The 19,458-nt window shown below is 38.8% G+C and overlaps 1 protein-coding gene across 1 annotated transcript in view; it reads right to left on the bottom strand.

The window, feature by feature from the left end:
• The window catches only part of GPC5 (glypican 5), a 771,517-nt gene that overhangs the window by 475,339 nt on the left and 276,720 nt on the right, over positions 1-19,458 (bottom strand). Inside the window, 1 exon segment of the mRNA XM_050903280.1 lies at positions 16,635-16,755. Within this exon segment, the coding sequence (XP_050759237.1) occupies positions 16,635-16,755 (121 nt within the window).

The following is a 19,458-nucleotide window of genomic DNA, read 5'->3' as shown; positions in this document are numbered from 1 at the left end:
TGCTAGAGAAGAAATCACACTAAAGTACCTGGCTGTGGTGAACCCTGTGAGTTGTCTAGATAAGATATCTAAAAATTGCTGGAGAGGAATGAGTATTAATGGTACACATAGATTTAGAAAAAAAAAAAAAAAGGCTCTAGAGACCACATTTAAGCTGTTAGGAAGAAAACTGAAGACCAAGCCCTCCACAGTAGCACTTACTGACATAGTTTCAGTATCACACACAGGGCCAAAAATAGAAGTACAGAGGCAAAGCTTTAATCTACAGTTGAAGAAAGAGTGCAAGTCAAAAACATTCAGATTAATCAAGAACAGGAGACACTTCAGAAATTAAGGGAGCTGTTACAGGAGGGACTAACTGCAGCTGAACTGTAAGGGAACCAGATGGCTGGCACTTCAAACAAGGCTTCAAAAAGGTTGTAAAGGAGTTCTTAAACAGAAGAATGGGGAAAAGCTGACAGCTGCGATAAAGTATGTACTAGATACAAAGTATTGAACTGTGGTACAGAGGTACAGAGGTTTAGAGAAGGACCTCTAGTGAAGGGTAAGATAGAGGATAGCAATAGTCAAACGGAAAGTGGAGAAGAACAGATGGAATGGATTAAATTATTACAATAAATAAAAACACTTCCTGAAGTGCTTCCATGACACGATTGAATGTCATGCTCCAGGGTTATGACGATATCTGACTGCTCAAAATCAGTATGAGACTTACTTGGAAAGCAGATTGTTACATCTCTGCATATTACAAGGGTGTTAAACCAGGGGATGAAGAAAAAAAGAAAGTAATGATGGCTAGTGTTATGAAAAGTAGCCTTACGGTGATACAGGTCTGATATAGAAGTTTGCATATTCTCACTAAAAAGTAATGTTGTTATATTTATTGACATATTGTGCTGCAATTTTGTGTTTGCACAGATCTGTGTGCTTTGACATTAAGGTTCAAACAGAACAAATTTAGCATAGACCTGAGTAAATAGTTCTGTTGCAAGGCAGAGTCAGGGCAAAGCAGCTAAGTTAAGAAGGAAATTACAGTTTAAGGTAACCGAATTTGAACTTTGTAACCTCTTTCAACCTTATCACTGTGGTTTTATCATAGTCATTCATTATTTGCACTTTAAAATGCCTCCCTATCTCTCACCACAATCAAGGCAAAAGTTTTCACAGAGGCTATAATACACTTTCTCTCCTGCTTTGCTGTATGAATAGTTACTAGCTAACAGTAAGACCTGAATTCAGATATTTAAAACTAGTTCTTTCTGTTATAGTCATCACTGACTGAGAAGCAACATTTCTGTGTTCAAGCTGGGCTGTCACTGTCCAAGACCTTGTCGTGGTTTAACCCCAGTCAGCAACTCAGCACCACGCAGCCATTTCCCCCTTCCCCCTCCCAGTGGGGTGAGGAGGAGGAAAGAAAAAAAAAAAAAAGTAAAACTCGTGGGTTGAGATAAGAACAGTTTAATACCTAAGGTAAAATATAACACTAACAATAGTAATGATGAAATATAATAATAATAGTAATGAAAGGGAATATAACAAAAAAAGGAAGGGGGGGGGGGGGGGGAGGAAAAAACCCAGTGATGCACAATGCAATTGCTCACCACCCACTGACCAATGCCCAGTTAGTTCCCAAGCCGCGATCTGCGCCTCCTGGCCAACTCCCCCCTGTTTATATACTGGGCATGACGTTCCATGGTATGGAATACCCCTTTGGCTAGTTCAGGTCAGCTGCCCCGGCTATGCTCCCTCCCAGCTTCTTGCACACCTGCTTGCTGGCAGAGCATGGGAAACTGAAAAGTCCTTGGCTTAAGATAAGTGCTACTTAGCAACAACTAAAACATCAGAGTGTTATCAACATTATTCTCACACTAAATCCAAAACACAGCACTGTACCAGCTACTAAGAAGGGAGTTAACTCTGTCCCAGCTGAAACCAGGACAGACTTGCATACCAATGGGAAACACAGAAGGGCAGAAATCCATTAGAAGAACTGCTGAGTATGACAGTGAAATATTTTATGGAATGAGGTGAAAACCATGGGATTCTTTAAGAAAATGGGAAGAGGAAGTGGGGAGGGTCAGGAAAAAAAACCAAGAAGCTGATAAGGGGAGACTGGACCTGGGAAAATAGTACTTTAAGGAACATGGAAGAGGGGTAGGACACTTCTCTCTTCACTGCAAATATACATCCCATCAACAGGCAGAAAAGAAAGGGAAGAAAGACTTTTATCTAAAATTACCTTACAGCACTTCTATCAGTAAAAGTCTTTAGTCCCCACAAAGTTTCTTTTGCAATTAGCACAGCCTGGATTATGGGCCAGTGTACCTATGAGCAGATTTATAGGGTAATCAGATGTCAAGTAACACTAGATATGGATAGTGATTACTTCTAATGATTTTGCTCAATTGAAGTGACAAGCAAATTACAAGAAGAGAAGCTTCTAATCAAAACATTATCATACATGAAAAACTGGGGTCTATATATTGTGTTTAAGAAATTATAGATAGCAGGATTGTTTTAGGGCTTTCTTTACAGATCCAGTTCATTGTTTGTTGTTTGTTTTTTTCTCCTACAACTGTTTTTGTCAGTGCAGTGAGGCAGTCTATAGATCAAGCTGAACTAGTCCCCAAGACAAAAAAAGCCCAGGGAAAAGAGGAAGCAGAGGTACCTCATCAATGTCCCACTACAAGAACAGCACTTCCTACAATTATCATCAGCTCCAGGGTAGGAAGGAGAAAGAGGTATCTCCATTTTCTCTACAAAGTATGACCTGCAGGGATGGAGATAATGAACTTTGCAAACAACTTAGAGTGGGTCCTTGACAGCAGAATGTCTAGTTCTTCCCCAAAATTTTCATCTGTCTGCTTTTAAAGATAAGGCCCATCAGAAACAGACAAGGGTTAAGAAGGGCAAAAAACAGGAAAATTTATGAGCATTAAGGAACTGGCAAGTATGCTGGTTTTAAGCCAACAAATAAGATAATATTACTTTTAGGATGTAGGGTCTTGGAAAGTCATTTAAAGAAATGAATGCATTAAAGTAAATTTAAATGAGACTGCACCGTCTGTTTAATAATGTACATCAAGATTGGTTTGCTTATACATTTTAAAGACAAAATTTGAAAAGGATTTTTCAAAAGTAGTAACTAACCTGCCTTGTAAAGAGATATATAAATGTCTATTCAATCATATTACTATCAAAGTTATAGTTTGTTATGTATGTAATGAATCTTGACAAGTTTTCTTCTACGAATGAATTTTTTTTTATTATGTGCTTATTTTAGAAGGAATTTAGAATCAGCATACTTATCAGGCTTTTTTTCTTATTTTGTTTGGGTTTTTTTAAAATGTATCCATCAGTTAAATACAGAGCAGTGTAATATTTCTCTTTCTGGAGAGAACCTAAAAAACCTAACAAATCTAACCACAAACCTAACAAATAATCATACTCTGCCAGGACATATTTGTATTCGCTTGTATTATCTCTTGAAACAAAAACTAAATTAAAAATTGCATAGCACAGCTTGTTTCTGACACTTCTCTTTAATCCATAGTGCTGAACAGTTTTGCTGAGGCTTCGTGCAAATTACATACTTCCCCTTTGGTTCTGATTCTTCAACCACTTGCTGGCTGACTCCCTCAAGACAACACCAGGGTTTTGCTGAGCAAAATTTGTGCCCTTAAAATATATGGTACGGTTTCAAATATTGGTTGTGCTATCCACATAGATTTCACATGCACACTACAGGAGTGAAAAGCAGTTTAATGTGCCATACTATGCTGCTGTTTTCTACGATTTCCTACACTTACAGAGAGCAAAAGGCTAGGCAGATGAGTTCTTTAGGCAACAAATAGCCCTCATAGATAACATGGGATTCCTGTTTATAAGATCTCAGAGCAACAGATTGTTTTCCAGACTGGTATTTCTTGTGCCTGCAGAATGCATTGCTTATTGTACAAACTGACAAGGAGAACAAATTATGATGATGCTTGCAGCAAATGACTTGCTCTGTATTGCTGTCCACAGGCCACTGACTCGGAGGATTTCCCAGGACTGAGACTAAAGGGAAATAGCCTGTCTCAAATAGGAAACATTCAATACGCTCAAAAAGGATGTATCACTTTTCAGGCCAGAAAGTCTGTGGACATAAACTTTTTTCTCTCAGTAGTCAACTGCATACCACTGAAATACTGCTGCATTTCCTTTTTGCTGTGTTTTGTGCTACTGTGGTACCTGTTTTGTTTTAGACATCATAGTTTTGCCCCGTGAGTGTTGCACATATTCTAAGAAATGGTCTTATGATCACTGATGATAAAACTTGTTTCCTAACGCTTTTTGTTTTGTAGCTGATGACAACCTGTTTTCATGGCTATAGCATTTATGATGACTGTTCCATGTGTACTACCTGGTGTTAATAAAGCATGAGTTCACACAGTAGTGTTTTCCTCAGCTGTGACACTTGGACTGACAAGAGGCAATGCATTTCCATTTTATCAACACCTACAGAAACGTGATTGTCTTTGAACTGATCCCTGCTGCTGCTCCACAGGTTGGTGCCATGACCACGTCCCTGGGGAGCCTGTTCCAGTGACCTATCACCCTCTCGGTGAAGAACCTTTTCCTAAGAAGCATATTGATTTCAGAAGTAGGTATTTCAATGGTGTATTGGGTGCAGGTACCCAGGTGCTGGCAGCGGGGGGGCTGCAGGGCAGCCTCTGTGAGAAGAGGCCGGTGCTGCCCCATGCCAGACACAGCTGGTTCCAGCCGGCTCCAAAAGACCCACCACAGGGCACGGCTGAGCCCCTCAGCCAAGATGGTGGCACCTCAGGGAAAACATATTTAAGAAAGGGTAGAAAACACTGGGCAGCAGCTGTGAGAGACAGTAGGGAGAGAAATGCGAGAGACACAGCCCCGCAGACACCAGGGCCAGACAAGGAGGGGGAGGAGGGGCTCCATGCACTGGAGCAGAGATTCCTCTGCAGCCCGTGGTGAAGACCATGGTGACGCAGGTTGTCCCCCTGCAGCCCATGGAGGTCCACGGTGGAGCAGATATCCACCTGCAGCCCATGGAGGACCCCATGCTGCAGCAGGTGGGTGTGCCCTGAATGAAGCTGCGGCCCATGGAAAGCCCACGCCAGAGCAGGCTCCTGGCAGGGACTGCGGCTGGTGGAGAGGAGCCCACACAGAAGCAATCTATTTCTGAAAGACTGCAGCCCATGGGAAGGACCCATGCTGGAGCAGGGGAAAAGTGTGAGAAGGAAGGAGTGGCAGAGATGAAGTGTTATGGACCGACCATAACCTCCATTCCCCATCCCCCTGCACCGCTCAGGGTGAGGAGGTAGAAGAGTCGGGAACGAAGGAGTGAAGTTGAGCCTGGGAAGAAGGGGGGACCTGAGGTGAAGGTGTTTCTAGTTTTTCCTTTGTTTCTCACTGTCCTACTCTACTTTTAATTGGCAAGAAATTAAATTAATTTTCCCCAATTTTAGTAGCTTTTGCCCGTGACAGTAACTGGTAAGTGATCTCCATGTCTTTATCTCAGCTGATGAGCTTTTTCATCTTATTTTCTTCCGCTGTCCTGTTAAGGAGGGGGAGCGAGAGAGCAGCTTGGTGGGTATCTGGCAGCCAGCCAAGGTCAACCCACCACAAACAGTATTTGCTTGGATGCAAATAACAGCTTCAATTAATGCAGCTTCCTCCAGAATCACTTCTGTTAAAGTAATTTACAGTGCAAATCTGGAAAAACAGTTCAAATGTAAAGACTGATTGAATTCTTAAACTCTCTTCATATGACTAAGCCAACCTTTTTAATAGTAATCAAGCTTATTCAAAGCTGCATATAAAATATTTGCAAAACAAACTAGCTTAATATTTCAGAAGACATTTAGGATAAAAATATTTTATAGCAAACTGCAACCCACTGCAAAATACAGTTTGTAAAGAAACTAACTAAATAGTAGTTCTACTGCTATACAAGAACAGCACAAGCCAGCATGACTACAATTTGATACTCAAACTTTCACAATACCGGACATGTGTGTATTCCAGTGTAGTTAGCAGATTGTAGCTAAATGAGCTAAGGCAGTCCCAAAACTTATTAGTTTAAGTAAGATTCACTGTACTGTTTTAAAGTCTAATCAGATTAGTGATATTCTTATCATTTCTAATGTGATAAATACCAGTGAATACTAATATCATAAAAAAAAAATCTATTAGTAGGATATGTCCTTCCTGTTTTATTGTCTATTATAGACATATCACTTGCATTTTGGTTCATCGTCAACCTGACCTGTGAATGTAAAAGACAGAATGAATAATGTTTGTACTGCAAAGTAGCCGAGGCTTGTATGCATCTCTACAAAGTCCAATTATTGTTCCACATGAGAAAAAAAAGATGTGGTTCTTCAATCATAAGAAGAAAGACTCTTTACACAAATCCAGATCCCATTAGGCAGGACACTTGCAAGCTGAATTCCTAAACTCATTTCTAGTTGATTATATGCTAAGTGGCATGGTTGCCGTTGCACAACAATTGATTCTCTAAATGGGAAGGCCGACAGCAAAAGTAATCCGCAATAGTGGTCCCTAAAACAATCCTCTATTGAAAGTATTCAGAGACAAGCCAGTTGTTAAATTGGCTTTCACTCAAAATTAAGTGCATTTCATATACCAGCTTTCTTCTCCCTCCTCACAAGACATCACAGAGGTTAAATAAGTTATCCAATTAAAATATGAAATTAGGCATTGACAGCTTCCTCTCCCTTTAATGCAATTGAAATAAACAATAAATTTAAGGAGGTTTTTGCCTTTTTTTATAACAACAGAAAAGCACACATGCCCCCCAAAAATCCCAAGCCATTTCGGATGAGAGATTCTCCCAAACCGGGTAGCTAGTTAAAAATCCAGCAATGTATCCACTGTCATACATTATGCAATATGTCACATCCATCTATACAACTAATGGGGTACTACCTCACTGCAAAAAGACGGGATTTTCTATTCTCTGATGAAATTATAGAAGAAAGCAAAAATGTCCAGCCTTCACAGACTGACCCCTACACTTCTGTGGAGCCCATCAAAGTTAATGAGAGGTTGAGTGAATACCATTCTGACTGCTGCATCAGGGCCATGAAGCCCTCTTGAACTCTCTAGTCTGTCCTATTATATATCAATATGTATATTCCCTTCCTTTTCTAAATTGGGATTGGGAATTAAGAGCATCAGAAGCTCATTTTCACTTTCGGAATTGTTACTACTTTGTGGTAGGTTGACCCTGGCTGGATGCCAGGTGCCCACCAAAGCTGCTCTATCACTCCCCTCCTCAGCTGGACAGGGGAGAGAAAACATAATGAAAGGCTCGTGGGTCGAGATAAGGACAGGGAGATCACTCAGCAATTACTGTCACGGGCAAAACAGATTTGACCCGGGGAAAAAAACATAATTTAATTTATTACCAGTCAAATCAGAGTAGGATAATGAGAAATAAAACCAAATCTTAAAAACACCTTTTCTCCACCCCTCCCTTCTTCCCGGGCTTAACTTTACTCCCAAATTCTCTACCTCCTCCCTGGCAGTGGCGCAGGCGGATGGGAATGGGGGTTGCGGTCAGTTCATCACACATTGTTTCTGCCGCTCCTTCCTCCTCAGGGGAAGGACTCCTCACACTCTTCCCCTGCTCCAGCAAGGGGTCCCTCCCACAAGAGACAGTCCTCCAAGAACTTCTCCAACATGAGTCCTTCCCATGGGCTGCAGTTCTTCATGAACTGCTCCAGCATGGGTCCCTTCCATGGGGTGCAGTCCTTCAGGAACAGACTGCTCTAGCGTGGGTCCCCCACGGGGTCACAAGTCCTGCCAGCAAACCTGCTCCAGCGTGGGCTCCTCACTCCATGGGTCCACAGGTCCTGCCAGGAGCCTGCTCCAGCACGGGCTTCCCACGGGGTCACAGCATCCTCCGGGCATCCACCTGCTCTGGCGTGGGGTCCTCCATGGGCTGCAGGTGGATATCTGCTCCACCGTGGACCTCCATGGGCTGCAGGGGGACAGCCTGCCTCACCATGGTCTTCACCACGGGCTGCAGGGGAATCTCTGCTCTGGCGCCTGGAACATCTGCTCCTCCTCCTTCTTCACTGACCTTGGTGTCTGCAGGGTTGTTTCCCTCACATATTCTCACTCCTCTTTTCTGGCTGCTCTTGTGCAGGTTTTTTTCCCCTTCTTACATCTGTTATCACAGAGGCACTGCCACCGTCATTGATTGGCTCAGCTTTGGCCAGCGGCGGGTCTATCTTGGAGCCTGCTGGCATTGGCTCTATCAGACAGAGGGGAAGCTTCTGGCAGCTTCTCACAGAAGCCACCCCTGTAGCCCCCCTGCCCTACCAAAACCCTGCCACGCAAACCCAATATATACTTCCATGGGGTAGGGGGCCAAAACCGCTTGTTTTCTTTGAGATCTATAGCCAAAGTTATGGGAAGTTTCAAAGAAAGTATTAAAAAATAAAATAAAAATCCATTTTTAAGAGAGTCAAGGAGCATAAACGATAAATTATAAATAGGAAAAAATAACTTGCTTTCCACAGTTTTGCAAATAGTAAGCTAGATCAGATTTTCTAATGTAAGCATCACAAAATCCGTGCCCCAGATCATATTGTTTGTCATAGCTATAACTCTTCCAAAATCTCAAAACTCTCCTTCACTTAATGTTGTACTTAAAAATGAGAAGATAGAACTATGTTCCTGTTTTGCTAAGAAACCCTAACACAAGCAGTTTTTACCAGCTATAGCAGCAAACAATTTAGGTGCAAAATAGGCTTTTGTAGAGAGCATCTGCACCATAATGAATGGTTAGTGTCACTATTCACCTAAGTAGCTAGAAAAGGCTGTCTTGTTTTCTGTGCCATTATTGTCTGCACTAAATGGATAAGAATTGATAGTATCTCTCTGTTGCATCAATGCGTATGTTTTCTCACTGTGTACTGTGCAGTGCTTTATAAGCAACAGAAGAAGAAAAAATAGCAAAAATACAAATGTTAAGGATTTTAATTTTTTTTAATTATCTCAACATTTAGAGTTTTACACAAATTTGAACCTTAAACTTAGTTCCAGAAAGCTCTGCACAATGTACACTCTTTTCCTTTTGTTATTCACATTAAGAGAAATCAAAAGCTTTTCATTTAAGCACAAATCCTATTTAAAAAGATACTACACAAAAATGAGGATCATTTGTGCTAAATGAATGGGACTCTGATTAGCCTTTAATAACTTTGTTAAGCTAGTTAGTGAAAAACAAAACAAACCAGGAAAAAGATTATTGGGTTTTTATTTAAATTACTAACAAAAAGGACTATGTGGCTGCTGACCTGTTCTCAATTTACCTCCTCGGCATCCCAACACTGGGAGATGCATGGGCTCAACTTCGTGCCCTCCTTATCACTTTTTCCTTCTCTGCTTTCCACCTGTAAACCATGTGTAGGTTTGAGTTTACACATAATTTTCCAGGACATACGGTTATCTCAGACTGTTCATATAACTTTTAGTGGTTTGACTTACAAATACAGAAAGACCACCTTTGTGAGCAACAAAAAGGGCATATACCTTCATTATCATCACAGAACTTTGAAGAAAATCTTTTCACTCTGAAGAGATACAAAAGCATCAGCGATCCTGCACTCTAATGTGTATTTTTGAGGTTGGAAGTTGAAGTGTATTTTAAAAGGAGGAGGGTGAAACTCAGAAAATAATTTCCCATCTCATCTCTAGCTGTTTAATGTCTTTACAGAAATTACGCCAATATCTTACAGACAATGGTAATACTCAAGTATTCAACATATCTTTGGCACCAGCTAGCAGTCAGAGGGAGCTCAAGACTACAGTGTGATAAGACAGCTCTCCGTAGATGTGCCAAAAGACAGGAACAGCTCACACAACAAATATGAAATAGGCTTCTCCGTCAAGTGGAAATGTCCTAGTATGACACGTCACTCTAATACTCTCCTATCATGCCTTGCCAGAGATGGAATTTGTCCAAGGGACTGATTTCAAAAAGACAGTAACATTGTATTAATTTCAGAAATAAAACAAAAGAAGGAGCCAACACATCAAATATGAAAGGGAAAGCCAACAAATCATCGGGGAAAAAATTAACATAATCAAGATACCGAGCTATTCTGTACCTGCAGGATTATTCTAATTCTGGAAGAAATTAAAAAGCGAAAAAGGCAGTAAAAAAGAAATCTAAAGCAAAATTAATATTTAGATATGCATTTGTAATATGAAAAACAAAACAAAACTTGTGAGGCAGTGTTCCTATTGCAACAAAAATAATAAATAGGCAGGTGTCCTGGTTTCGGCTGGGACAGAGTTAACTCTCTTCTTAGTAGCTGGTACAGTGCTGGGTTTTGGATTTAGTGTGAGAATGATGTTGATAACACTCTGATGTTTTAGTTGTTGCTAAGTCGCGCTTATCTTAAGCCAAGGACTTTTCAGTTTCCCATGCTCTGCCAGCAAGCAGGTGTGCAAGAAGCTGGGAGGGAGCATAGCCGGGGCAGCTGACCTGAACTAGCCAAAGGGATATTCCATACCATGGAACATCATGCCCAGTGTATAAACAGGGGGGAGTTGGCCAGGAGGTGCAGATTGCGGCTCAGGAACTAACTGGGCATCGGTCAGCGGGTGGTGAGCAATTGCATTGTGCATCACTGTTTTTTTTTCTCCCCCCCCTTCCTTTTTTTGTTATATTCCTTTTCATTACTATTATTATTATATTTCATCATTATTATTGTTAGTGTTATATTTTACTTTAGTTATTAAACTGTTCTTATCTCAACCCACGAGTTTTACTTTTTTTTTTTCCTTTCCTCCTCCCCACCCCACTGGGAGGGGGGAGTGGGAAACGGCTGCATGGTGCTGAGTTGCTGACTGGGATTAAACCACGACAGCAGGTTAGGAGCAAACACAGCTGAAAGCAATTCTAACACCAGTGAATGTTGGACGGCTGTTGCACAAAGTGCACTGAAATTTTACTTCCCAATTACCTCTATGGGGTACCTGTTATTGAACGGTGCAAAGTGCAGGATACAATATATCAACAAAAAAAAAAAATTTAAGAAAAGAAAGGGAAAAAAAACGTTTTGAAAGTGAGTCTCCAAAAGCGTGTTACTGGAGAGTGTATTAAACTAAGGCCCTAAGTATCTGAGACTGTTAAATGCTGTACGCTTGAGAATTCACTCATTCCATGAGAAAGAATTGCATTTCAGTCATCAACAGAGTCATCAGAATGTATAATTCATTAAATTTATACAGCAGTTTGAACTATTCTGAGAGGCAGAGGGATTCTAACTATTAGATTATTATCGTAACACTAAAGAAGGCACAAACTTGATATGAGTGATCAAAGGGAAGCACAACTGCAAGTGCCACATCTTGCATATGAATAATTTAAAAACATGGTTCTTTGTATGTGCAGATGAGGACTCAGGTAATGTATTCCATCACCATTTCCAATATGTACTTGAACAGCTCTTATGAAAACATGTATTATTTTGCCCATGCTGCAGTACCTTGATAAAAGCTTTAAAAACCACAGTTGGAAAGTTTAGTTGTTAGTATGACAAATCAGTGTCAAAACAAAATCTCACCTCACTGTTTTTGTAACCTTTTTGAGCTAGGTAAATGAGTAAATGATGGCATGGTGAAACACAGTGCTTACCACACCATAATAATGACCAGTAGTGAAGGAAAAATTAGATTGTCACCTACATTTAGTGTCTTATGAAGTAGTAGTGGCCTCTATTCACTTAAAGGATGTAGGCGTCACTTCCATTAGTGACAGTTTTCAGCCCTTTGTGGAGAAAGTAAATATTATTCCATGGATATCAGCTAGCAGTCCAGTGGTATAGCAGTATAAGATGGGATCCCTTTCAAATAAGTTCAGGCACATCTTTTGCTGCACCTAGAAATAGGAAATCATTTATCCTAATAGATAAAAATAGAAGCATTTAAATTTCCAGTATAGTCAATAGTCAATAGAGTGGCAGGCGCCTCTGGAGATCTCCAGAGGGAGATTTGGTCTGCCTAATTTAAACAGACAGACGTAGGGGTATTTTCTGCTATGGCAGGATTTCCTAAAATTAGGAAGTCTTTATTTCACCTGTAAATACGAGCTCCAAGTAACATCTATTATTTTCAAAAGTAGTATCTTTTTGAGATTGTCTTCTGAAAGAAGAAATACGTTGAAATGACCAAGGTCCAACCGCCTGTAATCACAGCACCAAAATATCATACTTACTTCATAACCTCAGTATTTGCACTTGCAGGAAAGAAAAATGAATCGTGTTTTTAAATTATAGGGGAAGAAAGAAAAATAATTACCATTATTATTCCTGCCATATGCAACTGACTTTGCTTATCGTGATTGCCTATTAGAGTGATAGTTGCAGATTGCAGTACAGAAGAGACTATGCACTGAACCCATTATTTGCCTACCGTGAAGATAAATGAATGAAGGAGAGCCCATCATTTAAAACTCTCCAAAACACCAGTCTGTGCAAGTAAGGATTTTTACAAAAAAGGGTGACTTTGTCAAGCCATTTTCAGCACTGACTGGTTCAGCAGAGTTCATGTTAGTTCCTCTAATTGTATTTTGTTGCTGTGAATACAAACCTGTGGAGTCCAGAGCACAGATTATAGCAGTCAGGGTCCAATGGAATCAAAAAGTTCTATTGATTTTTGGTAAATCCACTATTTACAGAAGAAGAAGGAGGATTACTCTGAGCCTCTCACAAAGGAGAAGAGCCCAGAAACCACAGCCTGCTGGGAAGAGATACTGTCACTTATGCAACAAGTTTGAATTCAGTGGTTTAAAGTTTTTAATAGAACAGAATCTAGAAAACAGACTATGTTTAAGCATTGTATGTTTATATATTTTAAAGCCAATTCTTTGCTTGGGATTTTTATGCACTTAGATATCTACCTTGCAATAAAAGAGGAGATACTAGGAGACATTTGTTCTTTTTTGCATGCAGGGCAGAATGGTCTTTGATCTGTTTTCTTACGTACACATTTAAGATGAGCAGGAAGGAATCTGTAAGATAACTGTTCTTCTTTTGCTATTTGATAATATTTAGTCATTTGTACAATAAATATGTACAGTCTAATTTACTGAGAGCTCACTGGACCCTCCCTTAAATGGGCTGTCCCTTTACATCTCAGAATATTAATTTCCTTCTTGCCCTCATGCTGGGATTCTTGAAAGTAAGAAAGGAAATCTAGTGTAATTGGTGAGAAAAGGAGTCATCTGCTTTGATGACAGAGGAAGGAAGGTTTCAGAAAAGAATGAAGCTTTCTAACAGAGTTTTTCTACCCTAGATTTACTAGAGAGAATTACTTTTTCTGGTCTGGAAGGACAAAATGTAATCAGGATATATTTTTCAATCATCTGACTTAAATTATGTATTCTAAATGTAAAACTGGTCATCCTCTTCAAATTAGTCCTTCCATAGTTTTATCATCTTTATTTCAACCATCAGAAAATAATATATAAACATAAAATGAGATTTTTTTTAAGAGCTCCCCAAATGTATGTGTATGTGTTTGTACATATAAATGTTTGTATATGCTAAATATTTCTCTTTAGAAAATGATACATTTCTAGTTTGTGTGTTCAAACAGACAACCCCTGGGAAGGGGGTCAGAAACATGACACAAGGGTGAAATCCTTCAGACCAGACACCTAACTGCATGTGTCTACAGTGTAGATGCCAACATGTGCGCAATGTACCCAAACTCCTTTTATATTGTGCAAGACTAAAGAACTACTGTTCTTCTTATCCTGAAGCATACATTTATATATGGCCAAATGAACAGCTCTCTAAGGTTCATGGACTAGATCTACATGTAAGGGAAGCTTAAACACCTAAATGCAGGTGTCTGATTAAAGAACTGAATTCCACCCCTGCTGCAAACGAATGCCACAGATTATCACTGATTAAATTACATTTCAGTGCATTTCACCATTTTTACTGTGAAAAGTACCAGAAGCAAAGCTTCTGATTCTTTGCCGCATATTGATATTTACAAAGTGGTAGAGACTGTTCAGTCCTGAAGGCCTTGGCACCGTGACAGGCTGTACAAGCAAAAGAAAATCAGGCTATACTTACTGCTGATACACAGAGCTCTGACTGTGGTTGAGAAGGAAGGACCATATCCTATCATGACATCATGAGACAGAGAGAAATGCTACTTTGATATCCTGCATCTTGAAATGTTTAAAAACTGATGTGAAAAGTCATATAAACCTGAATTACCACTCATTTCCTTTCTCCTAATACAGAGAGAAAATGGCTACATACAAAACACAACTAAATAACAAAAATGTACTTGTTTAGCAAGCAAGGTTACAGCAACATGAAATTTATATAAAAATATATACAGTTGCTTCCATAAAGAGCAAGTTATATATCACCCTGCCAATCTGTGTCACCTTAAAGCTAAATTAAAGTGTATAAACTTTTACAGATTTCAGCAATGATTAGTTCTGAAAAACAGGAGAAATATGATTTTTTTCTACTAAATTATCTGTTTAAACTTTTGCAGTGCAGTAATACTGCTTGGATAGATTGTTAGACTTAAGTATGACTCCATCTATCTTTGAGGCAACACCACAATCCATTAAGCTCCCCTTATTTAATCTGTCCATCATAAGCTTAATATATGATTCATCCGTTTCATATCACAAAGGACAAAAAGGTGATCTTTTGTATGTGTATCTCTAATTTACGCTCTCCATCCTCCTTTCCCAAGCAGTAAATGGTAGAGAAGAAAGCTTTTTCTGCAGTTTCTTCAGCCCTTTTATCTGAGGAAAAGCAGTTATATGTCGCGTCTCTAAGGAATTTGATGCTCTCTTTTTCCCCTGACCCTATTTCCATACTCAGAGCTGCAAGAAAGGAAACTATCCCATAGAAAGATAACATATTTGGAGGTTACTAAAACTTGCAGTATGTAAATTATATGTCCTTCTCCCCAAGACCCACTCTAGTCTTTTGGGACAAGGGCAAATAAGCTCTCAAAATGAAATACCTTATAATGGAATTGTTCTGTTCCACTCTTTTAGATCCTCACTCGAGGAGGAAACAACACAACTCCTGGTCTCTAGAGGAAAACGACACAATGAACTATACAGTGCAGATTTAATATCAAAGAAGGAGGGCATTTCTGATAGATGAAAGACCTTGAGACTTACGCAGTAAGATTTGCAATGTTTTTGTTTGCACAGTAATTTGTAGTTCTTAATTAAGTCATAGCATCTCTTTGGAGGGAAAATTGTATTCATTTTCTCACCATTGTAGTCACCATTTTAATAAAGAAAGAGAGACAAAAGCATGCTGAAGCTGGAGGGCTACAAAAGATATTTCTTTTAAGGAGGAAGGAATAATGATTGCCTTTGAGCTTCAATGTGAATGCCACTTCTCCCAGAAAACAACCCTACTGACGGAAAAGAAATTTTGTTGTTTTTTTTTTCTATTTCGCCACTCTTTCCTTTGTTGTCAGAGAAGAGTTATTTTTCACAAATAGAGAAATAAGAACCAAGAGAGTTTATCACGAAGCTATCAGTAATATTTCAACTCCAGAAACCATTTGGGAAACTGTATTTAAAAGCTGCCAAGAAGATGGAAAAATAAAATTAAAGCAAGTCCTTAGATGGAACTAAATGCACTAGGCAAGGAAGAGCCGTCTAATATCTCTAATTCTCATGTTTGGGGAATGAGGTAGAGAAGGGGAGTGGAGACCATAAAGGTGCCAAGCTTGCATGCCCTCCTTAAGTCGCCTCTCCTTTTACCAGTGCAGATGAGAGGATACTGGGTTAGATGGGTCACTGACAAGAAATGCCAGCAGAACATTTCTTATCACCAAGTCTTCAGATCAGAGTGGAAACTTTTATTTTTTAAACTGAAATACAGACTTGTCAGCAAAATAACTGTTGGTTTCAATGGAATCAGTTTTTTGTCCTGTAGTTCTGGCTATCTGTGCATATAGATACAGCATGTAACAAAACATACCTGTAATCCTTTAAATGTATTACAATACTATGATTGTGCAGAACCATATTGGAATTGACTGCCTTGTAAGCCTTAAATTTAGTAACTCACAGATAGGTACATCAGGTAATGAACACCAACTCCTTTAGCAAGCATGCTATTTTTGTTCAAACTTCCTAATTTTTCTATCTGGCATCTAAACAAAAAACCTCGCAGCAAGACTAGTTAAGAAAGAACCTAGATTTAGTAAAGAGGGAAGAGGGAAATTGTGTTTCATTGGTTTTTAAACATATGCACCAGTTAATATCCCTAAATTATACTGTTTGTGCTTCTGTATGTTTACTGCAATGCCAAGCTGTGGTGCTCACAGGTACAGATGGCCCAGCTGCCAGAGTCTGACTTCCTACACTTATCTGCCATATGCAAACCTTTTAACTAAATCATTTTTAATAATTGAAGTGAGACAGAGAGCAAGTAGTGTTTTGCTGTTGACATGCACTGAACAATAACTTGAATTAACAATTAACATTTAATGTACAGTAAATTAACACTTTCACTACTACAGTGGTCTTTAGTACTGTACTATATCTATACGTAAAAGCAGCTTACCTGAATAACATGTTTCAGCTTGTCAATAATTTGACTTATTACAGGATCTGTTCCCTTCACTTTTACTTCTGGATTTGCAGACTGAGCTTTGATTCCACTGCCAACCACACGATGAGTATAGCTAGTTTAATACACAAACACACACACAAAAATGGTTTAGTAAGTTATTCTACTCTGAGAGAGTCATCTTCTAGTTAGTATTAACTCTCATGGCACCAACATTCCACTTTTTAATGAGATGCATTAATTTTGTGCACATATTTTTCACAGAAAAGAAATACAACATAATATAATTACTACATTCCACAAAGTTGTATTATTTATTATAGCTTTAATTTTACTACAAACTTTAACAAGAAAAGAGTTATCTGCATTTTGAAGCAAGAAACATTCAGCTCTATGCATTGCTTTTTGTGTGTGCAAAGACTGTCCTCCATTTTGGTTTTGCTAAATACTACATGGTGATTGCCTAAATGCATGACATTTCAGGTTTTTAAAACAAGCTCCAGATTCTACACACACTGTATGTTCAGAACTGCACCTGAAGTTTCCTAGTGTTTTTGTGAATGCACATGCAGATAGAATATTTATTGCAGGACAACAGCCAAATTGTGCATAAATTATTTAGCATTACTTAACTGATATAAGTACAGAGTAGGCCAAAATTTACTAATAGATAGATATGTAAAAAAGAAGCAAAAGAAACCAAATATATGCTCATTCAAGAAAGAACTGCAGTAGTAAGTAGAACATCGTTTCTAATATATCAAAACTCAAAATACAGAGACTAAAATTAACCATCTAGCAGAATTCTGTGGCTTATTAAGATGCAATTCTTCATTCAACTTCCCAATTTATATGTAATACTCAAGTTATGCAAGAAAAACTGAATATCTACCTTCTCATCATAGATACTGTACATTATGTAAATACCCTCCATATGTTAGGTTTTGTCTGCATACCCTACAAGAGGATAGCTCTATGCATCTCTGTCTCAAAAACATTTTGCCAGCTGTTATGCTGTAAGAAAAAGAAAGAACACTATCAGGAATGGAGTAAAGAAATGCCTAATTCCTGCCTCCTAGACCTGCATATGAGCATAGACAACACAGTATATTCAAATTTTGCAGAATCTGTTTTATGAAAAACATTGCAGGTCCTCTTAGCTCTGCAGAACACCTTCCACGTATGCTAAACAGTGAATGCTGTTCATCAAAACAAGGTTGCCACACAACAACAATATTTTGTCTTTGATCTTTACTTAAATATCACCTTAAGTGAGATTGAGGATATTCCTAAGGAAGTGTACATGGACCCAGATACCATTCCTAAAATGACATTGGCCATGCTCATAGATATAAATTAACCCTGTCATACAAAATGACTCTAAATTTTCCATAGGTCCCAGAGAGCACAATTTGTCTTCTATGTATGTGACAAAAATTAGTAGCTCCTTCAGGCATTAGAAGAAGACATTTTTTGGACTACATGTTCTGCAAAATGCTTCAAAAGTGAACTAATTCTAAGGCTCAGCAAAATTTTCCCAGACTTTTAAGGTATCAAGATCCAGCAGTCTTTCATCACTTAAGTCCTTTAAAGCATTCAGTTTCACACAGTTAATACTAAAATTCTAGACCTTCTACATACAGCTCTGCCTGTGCTATTTAGGGCAAGTGTACTCTCTATTTCTTCTGCAAGCAATCAAGTTCACTGGAAGCAGATATAATATCAAATTTAAATTCAATTATGTATCAAGATAGCACAGCAATGATCACCTAGGATTAGTCACAAGTTAAAGATTCCAGCTTCATTCGTTCTTCATTTGAGAAAATAGTCAGCTGTATCCAATATTCAGGACACACTGTATCAGCTAAAGGTAAATACTAAAAATAATAAGCTCATTACTAAAAGCCATTATAGAACCCTTTACTGATTCACTAGCCATACCATTACTTGGAATGGATGTTAATGCTGCACAATCAGGACAGTAAGGCTTAATGTACTTAATGTAGTTCACTGGAACATGGTAGTTGAAATGAGTTTAAAAAAAATCTTCATAGCACTGTTGAATACATTGAATATATGAATGGCTCATATTCTTCACAAAGTGGTATTTTGGTTTACAGCAGACAGCTCTTTGTGCTGTCTTGTGGTGATGGGGCAATTTGCCAGCTTGTAGTGATGGGGTAAAGCTTTTTATATGCATGTGTACAAAATCTGCAGCCTGCCTGCTAGACTTGGGGGAACATTTAACACAGCAATTTGAGTAGGGTCAACAAATCTTCTGGTAGCTTCTAAGGATAAAAAAAACCCCAAACCTAAAAACCTTCTCCAAGAGTTTCCTCAAAAATCCTTCTTTCACAGTGATTTGTCTAAACCAAAACGAATAATTCAATATGGAATTCATTCCTTCCTTCCCCTTTCCAGCTGACCAGTACTGCACTCACCAGATGGACAACTAGTTTAACTGGTTTAATGCAACACAGCAAATTCTCTTCATACTATAACACTATAAAAAAAGCTTAAAGGTTATGGCTATCCTTTCTATACAGTGCTCTCATTTTCTGTTTCACAGCATGCAAAACCTATGTTCTCACTTTCTGTCACTCAGAATTTTTCAATTAACACCTTTTTCCAAATGCTGCAAACCCAACTATTACACATTTGCCTGTGAACTGCATAACTATGTGAAAAAGAATACCCTTTCTCTTTTTTTAATTCAATTGACGATACTCATTTCTCTAACCATGCAGGAAGAAATAAACCATAGAGAAGTTGAGACTTGCCTGGGCTACAATTTTATTAATTTATCTCATCTGGGAAT

Source organism: Gymnogyps californianus, chromosome 1 (assembly GCF_018139145.2).
Source record: "Gymnogyps californianus isolate 813 chromosome 1, ASM1813914v2, whole genome shotgun sequence".
NCBI lineage: Eukaryota > Metazoa > Chordata > Aves > Accipitriformes > Cathartidae > Gymnogyps > Gymnogyps californianus.
The sequence above is the reverse complement of the archived record's forward strand: the minus strand, read 5'-3'. Positions and strand labels throughout refer to the sequence as shown.